At 36.8% G+C, this 12,938-nt stretch overlaps 1 protein-coding gene across 7 annotated transcripts in view; it reads left to right on the forward strand.

Annotated features, from left to right (window-relative positions):
- Positions 1-12,938, forward strand: part of ZNF438 (zinc finger protein 438) — a 51,397-nt gene that overhangs the window by 22,935 nt on the left and 15,524 nt on the right. For 5 of the 7 annotated variants that reach the window (XM_077173490.1, XM_077173510.1, XM_077173485.1 and 2 more), the window contains one exon: positions 8,928-8,984. The exons of the other annotated variants lie outside the window; for them this stretch is intronic. In XM_077173490.1, coding sequence (XP_077029605.1) covers positions 8,957-8,984 — 28 coding nt within the window. In that variant the 5' untranslated portion in view covers positions 8,928-8,956. The remainder of the gene's footprint in view (positions 1-8,927; positions 8,985-12,938) is intronic. 7 annotated transcript variants of the gene reach the window in all.

The raw sequence follows: 12,938 nt of genomic DNA on the forward strand, positions 1-12,938 counted from the left end.
CAAAACAGTTGAACCAGTTCTTAGTACAACATCTGATTCCTTACCAGGAATATTTTTTACTACAGGGCTGTCTGAAGGACCAGTTGTGCCTCACAACAGTTACATGTGCTGAAATGAATTCTGCTTCTTCAGTAAAACTTAAATTTGCATTTGAGTTCAGCTGAAGAAAACAGGCTTCTTCCCTCAACATAAATCACTAAATAGTTCTGTGTATAATTCAAATTAAGAGCTTTTTTTGTTTGTTAGGCCTTAGAATTTAGTTTGCTTTAATGGTCTTAAGCATGTGGTAATGTTAGTTTTTTTTGATGCTAATACCATTTTCCTGTTCTTTGTTTCAAATTGTCTTGTTTGAATTTGTGTTTGAATTTGAGTTTGAATTTGTGTTAGAGGTGAGCCCTTTTGAGAGGGAATTTAAACAGAAAGTCATCATTTGGTAGGCAGTTTGAATTTTAACTTCTTGGAAGTACATCTTGATTGGGCACAGTCATAGTAAATGGATGTTATTTTAATTTTTATTTTTAATTTTTATTTTTATATGTTAGTTCTTGAATGCTTGTTTTGCTTGGGTCTGTGAATACAATATATTGAACTTAAAAAACATACACTGCATTTTATGAAGTATAGAGGATATTGCTACACAAACTTTATAAAAGCCACAATGTAGTTTTCTTGGCCTTTTAAGAAACTTGTAATGGAAATTCTTATAGAAAGAGCTGTAGATGATGCTGCTATTTGGTGCCATAGCAAAATGGAGTACTTTGTTCAAGTTTGCAGCTGTAAAATCAGAAATAATTCCATTATTTTAGTCAGAATTGCAAAAGCAATTCACCTTGCAAAGCCTGAAGTGTTTTTTTGCTTTTTGTCAGCTGTTGTTTTTTCTTCTAAGTAGAACATTAAAAACATACCCAGAGTATATGAAAATAATGAAACCCTGTAGAAAATCCTTCTTGAATGACACAGGAAGTTTTATCAGAAAGATGCAGCTTGGTGTTGAAGTAACCCAAAATACTTCAGTCAGAAGAAGTGATTGACTATTTCTTGTTTAGTATCTACAAAACTTCAGGGCCATCTGTGATTCTGTGAAGAATTCAGTATCACATTTCAAACTTAAATCAGTCAAAATTGTGCGGATGAATGTCGCTCTTAATCCTCTGATTATTAGTGGAATTTTTAGGTCTGTGTTATCTGACACATTCAAATAAATTTTTTGTACATGTGGTTATGTTTTGAAGTGTATCAAGTAGCTCTAAAATATGTTAGGACTATCAAATTAAACAGAACTTGCTCTCCTTTCAGCATTGCAGACCTTGTTCTTTCTGTAGTCTAAAATAAATAGAAACCTAAAGCTTTCATTGGAAGTTGTAACACTACTAGTAATAGCTTATTCTTCAAATGTTAAAGTGGAGGAAGATAAAAAAAACCAAGTAAAATACAACTAATGGGTCTTTTTGATCTTTCCTGTAGTCTTCTTTAGTTATTTTGGTTGGTACCTTTGTATGTTAACCACCTCCTTCTGCTCTTTGAAATAATCTGGACTTCTCTAGTATAAAAACTGATTATTCATCAGGTAAATAAAAAGTATATATGTCATTTTATTACAAAATGTCTTTATTCTCTGCCAATCAATCTGAAGTTCTCTTTAATCCATCAGCATAACTAAATAATAAATATGGGAGGCTTAGGTAATTCTGAAGTATGGTAAGAGCATTGCCATAGGAATTGATGGAACAATCTGTCCTATGTATGTAGACCAAATTTTGCTGTCATTTTCAGGCTACCCTTTCCTGTCAGTTAGTAAATACAATTTGATTTCTGAGAGGCAGTTGTTGATGTTTTTAAGACTCATCCAGACAAAGCTGTAAGGCCAGTGTTGACCCTGTCTTCAGCAGGGAAGTTGGACAGGATGACCTTGTGCAGTTTCTGCCAACCTGAATGATTTTGTGAGTAGCTGTGTACACAGCCACAGATGTTTGTCTGGTTCTGTGAAGTTTTAGTGTAACTCCAATGAAATTGCTGTTTTAGTGTTTGTGATATTGTTTATCTGAAAAGAAAGCTTATGTACAGCACAGTGAGAGATTAAATATGTAGTCAGGTCAAATCAGTAATTAATTACGATCAAAAGCCAAAAAGTCTCAGAGTTTAATTAGGTATTACAAACTGAAAACCATAGTGGTGTGCTGCAGTTCTACTATGAATGACATAATATATTGCTAACAGAAGTGTAAGATACACAGATTGTGTCTTAGGAAACTGCATTGTTGAGAATCCCAGCAAAGCTTCTAAGCAGTTTGGACCCAAGCAATAAATGAGTGCTTAATTAAGAACCAGGATAATGTGGTGATGGTGAGGAACAGGAGTAGAAGGAATTGTGCTGTTTGAATTATAAAGTGAATTCTAGATTAGTCATTACCTACTAAGAATGGTGCATATTTCTGTTTCTTGTTTTGTTTTAAGTTCTAAGTTAATTTGAATTTAAATTGTGGGCAGCATAGATTTCATGTAGTATGCTATAAAAATGAAATTTGTATTTTGCAGAACTAATTTTTAGCTGTCCTAAGAGTCAAGAACAAAATCTATCCATTTGTATTGATTCATCATTTCACAGTTACTATCACACCAGTAATAACCAAGATTGATTTGTCCTTTTAATACAAGGAAATAGAAAAGATGTCTGACCCAGACATGGAACTTACCTGGGTCTCCAGTGCTCTCCAGAGCACTCCTACCAAGAAGGAATTTACTAAGGAAAACATAATATGACAATCTGTCCTTTTAAATTGGAAATTTGGAAAAAAAGATGTTATTTTTTGACATTCAATGAATTGGTTAATATCAGGCATAATAGTGACCAGGCTCTTTTGAATTTTTTCAGAATGGAGTTGTTTTCTTAAATGGAAAATAGTTGGGGTTATTTATAGTCATAAAAACTGTTCCAGTACACTTTATTTTAATACACGTAGATTTCATAAAATGAAGACTCAATATTGCACCTTCTTTAGCCTTCTCTTCTCCCAGTGTCTTTTTGAGAAATTTCACTTTAATACATTTTTTTCAGGTCCTTGAATTTGCTTTTTTGGAGATAGTTATAGTTATAAAATAATAATTGGCGAGACTGTATGCTAGTTTGGCCACAATAGGAGAAAATGTGTGGAACAGCCTCATTTCTTGCAGTGTATGTGCTAGTCTTTATTCATAAAGTGAAAAACCTCCAAGCTGATTTCAAAAGACTTATCTCCTCAAGAAAAGCAATCATTTTTCATTTGCCTGCTATTTTAAGCCGAATGTTGATGTTGCCCTATGTTGTTTCATAAATAAGCTTTTATTCTCAGCAACATGTTACTGAAAGTGGCATAGAACCTGTCGTGTAGGCACAGTTCCACTCTGACAGATGGGCAGAGTGTAGGCTTGCCAGCCAACCATTCCCCACATCACCCAGCAGAGTATGAAGGGAAGCATTTTTGTCCAGGATTGCCACTGTGGCATTCAGTGCATGTAAGGCTTGAAGTTCAGGAAATGCGCTCGGGCTGGTCCATCTCACAGGATGACCAAAAGTTTAAAAATAGCCTGGGTTTTAGGTTCTGCTGGGTTTGTACTGTTCTCTTTCTTTTTGTGGTTCTGCTGAAGTCATCTAATGGGCTCAGCCAAAAGAATTCTGCCATGGACACACATTTCTCCGTGATGAATTATCTAAGTATGGAAACATAAGCAGTGAGCAATTTCACACGCTGTTGTTTGTGACTACATGCATATCTCTTTGGGTGTAAAATAGGAAGACTAGGATCTGAAACAGGATTAACTCCTGCTGTAAAAATATGAAAAATAGGAAACATGGAGTAAATCAGACATTTGAGACTGAAGATGCGAATAGCGAAATGCAGAATATTTTGCAGGTTTTCAGAAATGTAAATCAGCTGTTGCTTGGTTATTGGGGTTTAGAATTTTGGAGGGGTTTTTATTTTTTTAAACAAATTGGCTTAATGCCTTGTGCTTGATTTTTATAAAGTAGCCAAGCACTGCAGGCTTTTGGCAAATACACTTGCTTGAACAAATGCTTTTGTGTGTTACGCTAGTCAGTCATTGTGTCTGTCATTTTTATCTTTCTCTCTGTTTTTTCATAGCTTCAATGTTTTAATCTTTTATTTCAAGGCTAACTTGGCCTTTATATAACAAAGGATTTTGCCAACTTTCCTGGAAGCTGTGCTGATTCAATACTTTCAGGCTTTTTGGGGAACTTGGTTTCAGTTGAAAAGTTTCTAAATTATGGGAAATACTGTTTGCATGGCACTCATTTACAAGATGGCATGGTATGTGAAAGAACAGGTGTGAAAAATGAAGTGAATAAAATTGCTTTTGAAATACAAATGGGCATTTCATGGGCTTCTGTCAGGACAATGTCTTTTCTAAACTGTAATAAGTATTTAATATTTCTTTTTAGCTGGATGCTTTCCTTCTGAAATTAAATTACATAATATTTCTTCACATGCTTAGTTTAAATTAAAATTCATAATAAAGCCTAATATGAAGTTACAAGATTTGATGTAATGCTTTCTTCTAGTGCCTATACTAATGTACACTGTATTAGAAGGTACAGTCGTCATTGAGATGCTTTGTTCTTTTAACAAAAGGTACCAAAAACAAATTTGGTTCGGGTCATAGTGGTCTAGTTTAATACTGTTATGATAATAAGTCCTATAATTACTTTCAGGTAGTTCTTCCTTCCCAGAGGATGAGGTTTTTAGTTTTGATGTCTGCTTAAAGCATGAGGATGACAGTAAAATTAATGTCATAACCTTTACAGCCTATTTATCGCTTCTCTGTAATATCCTAAAGGATTTTGTGTAACATCTAAGATAAATGTCTTAGTATGGACAAGCATTGAATTAGGTTAATTGGGTTCAACTGATATTCATATTCAGTGTGTCTATCAGGACACCTGTTTCCTATAAAAGACCTGTGGGTATCTTCCTGTGAAAATTGCTTTGAAATTATTACATGTATATGCTCTGCTTCCTTTGGTTGTTAAAGACTGAGTTACAGTATGGGATTTTTTTTCCAGTTTGCTTGCTATTTTTACCTCTTACGAATAATGAAGTTTATTCTTTCATTCTCTGGTAACATGAGGAATAGTACAGGCATGATAGAGCTTATTTTATGGCATTAAGAGAGAACTTACTTTCTAATTCTGTCCAGCTTCAACTCCACTTCACTTGAAATTCTTATAATAGCTTTCTTTTCATCTCTGAGTAGTCAGCAGCAGATTTCCAGAAAACTAATTTGAGTTCTGGAACACTGAGACTTGAATGATTTTATTTAGGGCTTTATGGTAGAGTTATAAACTGAGCAAAACAAATTTTAAGATTATATAGAATTTTAAAAATCTGTATCATTTTGATAAGCTCTCAGGTGGAGAAGAATTTATGATATTGGCAGATAGAAATTCATGTATTTGGAAAGAGCCAGTATTGGATTCAAATATAACCAGAGAAGAGTGAAAGAACATTTGCCTCTTCAGTACTCAATGAAAGCATCAGGACATACTGAATTACTAGTTGCTGACCAGCCTAAATCTTTTTCTGGATATAAGAATGTAAAAGAGGTACAAAATTTAATTAATAATTTTAGTTCTAAGCATAGCTTTTTTTTGAACATCGGCATGGAATTTTTTTTTTTTTTTTTTTATGGGAAGTAGTCATACCAAGCCAGATTTATAGTGAAATGGGAAAAAAACTTCCATACCTGCTCAGGGCAGGCATAAGTACTTTTGTGGTTATAATTTTCAAATTCTAAAAGTTTGAATCAATGTACTATACAGAACTTTTTAGTTAGACTGCATTTTCTGTTTAGGACATGCATAAAATGTGTGTAGACAATAAATATCTGTTAAACATGTTAGAGCCTAGCAGAAAAGTGTCAAAAACTGTCAGAGAAAGGATCAAAAAGACAGAATCACAATTGATGTATTTGAAAACAGTGTAAAACACAGATGGGACCAATGCACAATGTTTATGGTTTGCTTTGTAAACTATATGTAGTCAAAGAAAACATGCTTTAACACATAATTCATATAAGGATGGATAGAAAAAAATGAAGGGATTAGAATTTGTCCTGATTTCAGAATCTTGAACTCTTCAGTTTTTCCAAAAAGGGAGGTTACTTGATTAAATATCTCCAAATATAAAGTGTAGTGAAAGGTTCTTTCATATGACAACAATAATAAAAATACTATTCATGAATTGCTAAAAGAAATTATCAATGTTAATTGGAGAAATTATACTCTTTTAAAATTATTATGATTATTATTAAGAGCAGGTGATCAATGTCTGTCAAATAAGCACTGATTTTCTAGGTTAATGCCATTACCTTGCTGCAGTTAGAGTTTAATTCAAATCAGAGATGCCTCTGGAAAATGTTTAGATTTATATGATCGAATTTTGTGTTGTAGTGTTAGGGTTTGTGAATGTGTCTGGGAGGAACTTTGGAAAAATGTCTGGAGCTTCTATTTCCACATAGTATTCTAAGAATTGTTGATCTGTATCCTGAAGTCTGGTTTGTTGTAATTCTAAAAGTAGATAGTAACTATAGATGAGGCACCCTCTTAACATTATTTAATGCTCCCATACACAGGGAAAGACCATGGAAACCTAAAAAAAAAAGTGACTTTGAAATAATAATTTTGAGAAACTTTATTTGAATATAATTTCTCAAATTGTTTTTACAGGAATACGTGTTGCTTTAAATGTTTCAGTGTGTATTGGAATCCTGTAAATACTGAGGGGGGAGAAAAACTTCAGACTTTGTTTCTCTGAAAAGCTGTTATTGATCAATATGGCCTTAAAGAAGGATGTCCTACAATGTGGGTGACAGAAGTTGGAAACCCACACTGATTTCTGGACATGTCTCGCCATTCCAGAATTACATCAATGTGGCCAATGTGTTCCGTTCTTGGATGTGCAGAGGGAGCTGTCTGTCTGTTCCCACAACATCAAACTGCATTTAGATGAGCCAGTGTGTGTTTGTGTGCTGGGCCTGACAGCTCATGGCTTGGCTGCTCAAGTACCACGGACAGAGGCTCTTTGAGGCAGGTGGGGATCTGCTGATGGGCATCAGGAAGCCACTGCCAGGAGGTGCTGGTTGATGTACCAGCATGCATGTTACCATGGCTCAGAACAGAAGGTACAGCTACTAGAGAGCTTCACCTGTTTGCTCTGTGAGAGGTCTCCTCACAGCAGCCATGCTTAGTGTTCTTCTGTGCTTTATGGTGAGCTTTCTGAAAGTGGAATTGGTTTTCCTTTAACTTTACTGCTACCTACAGAACCATTTTCTTCCAGAACCTCACCATTGCTTTTTGAGAGTCAATTGCATGACAGTAAAGAAATATGTTCAAGGCTCATTTTGTTTGGTATTTGCATCACTATTTGTCCTATGTATTCTGTATTTAAGCAAAACTAATCTTTGATACTTCATGTACTCAGAAGATGTGTCTTGAGTGCATGTCTGGCATGTTCTTTATGTAAGGTTCTCCTGGCTGTTAAATTGGTCAGGAAAATCAGCAATCTCCACATCTGTGCAGCTGGCTTTGTTTGTGGAAATGTTGTAGATGTTCATTACTATGAAAGCCAAGATCTGAGTAAACCCCCAAGAAGTTTTAGTTCCATCTGTGTCGGTCAATGGACTTTTCTGTTACCTTACCAAAGCCTCTGGCTGCATCAGGAGAACAAGAGCTTCATACCCTTTGTGATGTCTAACATGTTACTGGTGTTCATTTGAACCAAACTATGATGCAGCCATTCCAAAAGCTAGGCCATTTTATGAAAAATAAATGTAAGTGGATAACAACAGTTTTATATTGTCATTGTGTTATCCTGTGTCTTTCCTCCCTGACTGTTGAATCCCACTTCAGCAGAGCTTGAATAGCACACTCAGCTGCACTGGAAAGAAGTAGCCAACTCTTCATTTACTGGGTGGCCATTTGATGTAAAGCCATTTTTTCAAATGCAGTGCATCACATCTTGTAATTACCAACAGCACAGCACATTCAGGACAGGTGGCAGTGTAATGTTTGGTTCACAAGAGCAAGGTGGTATCTTCATTGTAGCATCCATGGAGGATTCTGCTGGTCAGACAGTTATGTGGGATCCATGCAGTCACATAGGATCACAATGATTTGTGTTGGGAGGGACCTTAAAGGCCCCACTGAGTCCCAACAACCCTGTCTGGGCAGGTAACCTGCTAGATCACATTGTTCAGAGCTGCATCCAGCTTGGCCTTGGGGAGGCATTCATGGCTTCTCTAGGAAAACTGTTCCAGTGCCTCACCACCCTTACAGTAAAGAATTTCTTCCTAGTATCTAATCTAAACCTATCCTCTTTCAGTTTAACACCAATACCCCCTGTCCTATCTGCAGATACACTTGTAAAAAGTCCACTGCAGCTTTTCTGCTGGCTGCCTTTAGGTCCTGGAGGGTGCTATAAGGTCTCCTAGGAGCCTTCCATTCTTCAGGCTGATCAGCCCCAGTTCTGTCTTCATAGAGAGGTGTTTTAGCCCTGTGATCAACACTGGGGCTCTCCTCTGGATCCTCCCCAACAGGTCCACATGTTTGAAGGGAAATGATTGCTTTACCCTGTATTGTCTGTGATTCTCCAGAATGTATTGCCACGTTGGGATTCATGACTGTGCTCTTTCCTGGCTTTAAGAAGGTTGTTGAATCACAAGAAACCAAAGTTGGTAGTGTTGAAATATGGAGAGCACATATAGGGGTCCAAAGAAACCCTTGGTGTAAATCTCTGGTGGTGTTTTCTTGAGAGCTATGGGCATATTGGGATCCATTCTGAAATACAAGTCTGGAAACTATTGCCATTGTCCTGTTCATTTTTTTGTTAGTTTGTAAGAAATTATCAGAGCTTCTAAGTATCTGTATTTCTTTCTAGGAACATTGTCGTAACTGTTAAAGGGCATAATGCAGAATCCGTTAACAGTTTCTGCAGGTATAGTATGCTTTCTATACTTTATTTAGAAATTAGATGCTTGTGGTTCACAATGTGGAAGAAATATCATCATTATTAATTACTGTATTACTTGTGTCTAGTATTCTGCTGTGGTATGATTTGAAAAAAAAAAGCCATTACTGCAGCATTTATCACTTTAAACAATTACAATAGCTAAAATTGTATTCTTCTTTAGGGCATTGCTAATTACTGTTAACACCTGAAGTGCATAAATCTGCTTCTTCTTTGATTCAGCAGAATTAAGTATTCAGGTTTTATTAATTTTTTTTTAATCTTCATATATTTGAAAATCCCTGCTATATTTGATCTTCATATTAAATGGGGTTAAATCTATCTGCAAATTATGCTACACAGTTAGCAGAAACAGGAAGAAGCATTAACTTGGATTTTTTTTAAATGCCTTTTCTTTAACATTCCCATCCTTACTAATTTTTTTGTGTGTTTAGCTCTTTCTTCTATGTGGTTTCTTCAAAAGTTGTCTTTCATACGATTTAGTTTTCACTAGGGTTGATGTCTTGATTTTTTCCCTCTGTTATTAGTAAGGGTATTTATGTATTCTCAAGCCTCTAAATGTGTAGCTGTAACTTCAGTTTCCTTTCTCTTTTGATCTGTGTCTCAATGCTAATGTTTAAGTATGATTTTTAACATGAATGTCATTTTTAATGATACTTAAATGTGAGTGAATGTTTGATGGGTATGACATCAGCTCTAATGGACCTTTCAGAACCATTGCTGGTTGTCAGTTAAGTTTCCATTGTTAGTACTTATGTTAATTAGGAATAGCACTATCTATTACTTTATTTGAAGCCTTGAGCTTTTACTGTCATGTAAGTTTATACTTTACCTGTTTTGTGAAGACTGAGTATTTTTATGATGCTATAATAATTCTGAGAAGCTGTTGCAGAAGCATGTCATTCTGATTGATCTTAGTTGATGAGTTCTGTGTCTCTTGGGACTGTTCTTTCAAGGAAGACAGTACTTCCTGTTGGGTAAAGCTGCCCACCCCAGAGTGTGCTCTATATTCCCATGCTTGTGACTGAAGTACTCAATTCTAATACGTAAAAGCATTAATTCAATTTTTTCTTTAAGTAACAGGAATTTGCCCCTGGTTATAGTCTTACATTAAAGCCATTTTTGAATAGTAATAGGAGAATAGAGACTGTGAAGCTGTATGTAAACTTCAGATTGATTAAGCATTTGCTTTGAAATTTTTTTGAAGGCTTTTTCTTTTTCCTCCTAAATCAAAATCCATTCCAGTCAGTATCCTGTTACTGACTTGTACCCAGAGGGAATGGTAAAGATCGCTTGGAAGTGAGCTTCCATGTAGGAAGTCACAGAATAACAATAAGCTGAGTTGGAAGGGACTCACAAGGATCACAAAGTCCAGCTCCTGGCCTTGCACAGCACCACCCCCAAGGGTCCCATCATGTGTATGAGAGCAATGCACAAACACTTTTTGCATTCCATTGGGCTTGGTGTTGTGACCACTGCTCTGGGGAGCCTTATATTCTTATTATATTGTGGCACCCAGACGTGCCCCCAGCACTCGAGGTGAGGCCACCCCAGTGCAGAGCAGAGCAGGACAATGCCCTCCCTTGCCCTGCTGGCCATGCTGTGCCTGATGCCCCCCAGGACAGGGTTGGCCCTCCTGGCTGCCAGGGCACTGCTGGCTCAGGTTCACCTTGCCATGGACCAGGACCCCCAGGTCCCCTTCTGTGGCACTACTCACCACCCTCCCATTGCCCAGTCTCTACATCCAGGGTTGCCCCATCCCAGGAACAGAATCCAGCACTTTGCCTGTTGACCTTCCTGTGGCTGGTGGTTACCCAGACCTCTAATCTGTCAAGATTTCTCTGCAGGGCCTCCCTAGATCATGACCAGGAGCGATATCAGTGTAAAATGATGATACTCTACAAATACATTAGTCTCCGTATATTTTTTACTATGATACTTTTTTGTCTTTTTATCAAGCTCCACTTGTTTCTTAAATGTAGCACTTTGAAAACATGCAGGGTATTAGTAATTTGTGATGATTTATGTACAGCTCTTATGTTGGTAAATTTCTTACAAATAAAACTTTTGGAAATAGATTAGATTGGAAATAGAACCTGTCCATCAGTTACATTCAATGTGGCATATTTGTCAGTGTTTCTGTACTTTGGGTGTGCTTGTTATTTTTCAGTTAAGTATGGAAGTAATGATTAGTGCAAGTTCCTTGAGTGACAGCTAAACACTTCACTGCTGCCATTTGTCATGTAATAGCAGGTGTTCTGTAATTTAATCCGTACTCCTTCAAGACATCTGTATTTTTCTCAGTTTTAAAATATTTTATAAGAAGCGTGACTATCTTTTAAGTAGCAAGCAATTGTAACACCATGTTCAATTAGTGCACTTTCCTGAACAATAAATATCGAACTTGTCAAATTTTATTTCTTCCTCAGGATTATGAAATTATCATTTCATTCATATGACAACATATGACATGACAACAAACACTGAAGCATTATATTTGACTATTCACACTCATGTTAAATATTTACCATTGAGGAAGTGTTGGTATTTTTTATAATGCTCCACCATGGCATACAATACCACTGTGACTTAGTGAACTTAAATACCCTTGGCATCGTCAGATTTATAAAATATTTTTGTTAAATGACTCAAACATGAAAGAATTGTGTATCTTAGACAAATATTTTGCAAAATATAAGGCTGTCCTGGTTTATTTATCTAATAGGTTTTGTCTTTTTAAAATATCCATTGGAAAAGAGTATCACATGCTAAAATAATAGTTTTTTCCTTCAAGTATGTTTATTTTAACTTTTTTAGAATCATAGGTCAAGTGTGGTTCTGCACATTTTGTATCCATGTTAGTATGGTTGTTCAGTGCTGGGAGATCTCAAACTTCCATTAGCCTTGTAAATGTGTTTCTTAGCATCAGCTCTCACTTTGCTGGAACCCCTGCTGCCTTTGTATCATTAACATAAATGCAGGTGCAAATAGCATTTATATACTTTGATAGAAAGCAGTTGGAGACGTTTCACTGTGGGACACGACACTTTCAGATTGTGTACATCTGTTCAAATAATGTATCCAAGCCAGTGACATGAATGCAAGGATAAAAACATCTGCCCCTGAGACCATTTGCCATACAGCAGATGCTTGCATCTTTATTTATGCAGATAGTTTGTGTGATGAGCTGAGCAATGATGAAAGCGAGAAAGTTTGACAAAGATTTCAGGGTACTCCTTGGGATGGGAAAATCTGTTGGTAACAGTGCTTTGTTTTCATATGTGTAATGAAAGAAGAACATCTAGTGTAAATAGTGGTGGTTCTAGTAACATGGACGTGCCATTTCAGCCATTGACCAGATTAACACAAGGTCAGTAAAGGATTTTTTTTTTAATCTCAGGCACAATAATTGTACTGCAGTTATAGAAGATGCTAATTGAAGTTATTACTTTCAAACAGGAAGGCTCAACTGCTTAGCTTTAGGCTGCTCTCAAGTTATACAAAACAATGAATTGACTGAAGAGTTTGCAGAGGTGGAATGTTTTGAAAAACCAAGCTAACTCACCACGAAGTTGTTCGGAGGTTGGGTGCGGTTCTGTACCTGATTCTGTGTCTTGGGGGATTTTTCAGGACAAGCTGTATTTAACATCACAAGATTATTGGGCAAATTATTAGGCCTGTGTGTTGTTGGAAACTGCCAGTGGGGCAGTGGCCCAGGCTGGCACCGGCGGGACGGGCACCGTCTCCCTCTGCTGGCTCCGCTCCGGGCTCCTTGTGCGCCGACACGGCCACGGCAGCACCGGGCCGGGCTGCGGCACACGGCCGGCTAAGGGCTTCATCCTCTCCTTTCCATCCTCCCACTGCCAGGCCTTCTCATCATTATCACCTGTCAGCAGCGTGTGTATTCCACCCTTCCTTTAC

Source organism: Agelaius phoeniceus, chromosome 1 (assembly GCF_051311805.1).
Source record: "Agelaius phoeniceus isolate bAgePho1 chromosome 1, bAgePho1.hap1, whole genome shotgun sequence".
Taxonomy (NCBI): Eukaryota; Metazoa; Chordata; class Aves; order Passeriformes; family Icteridae; genus Agelaius; species Agelaius phoeniceus.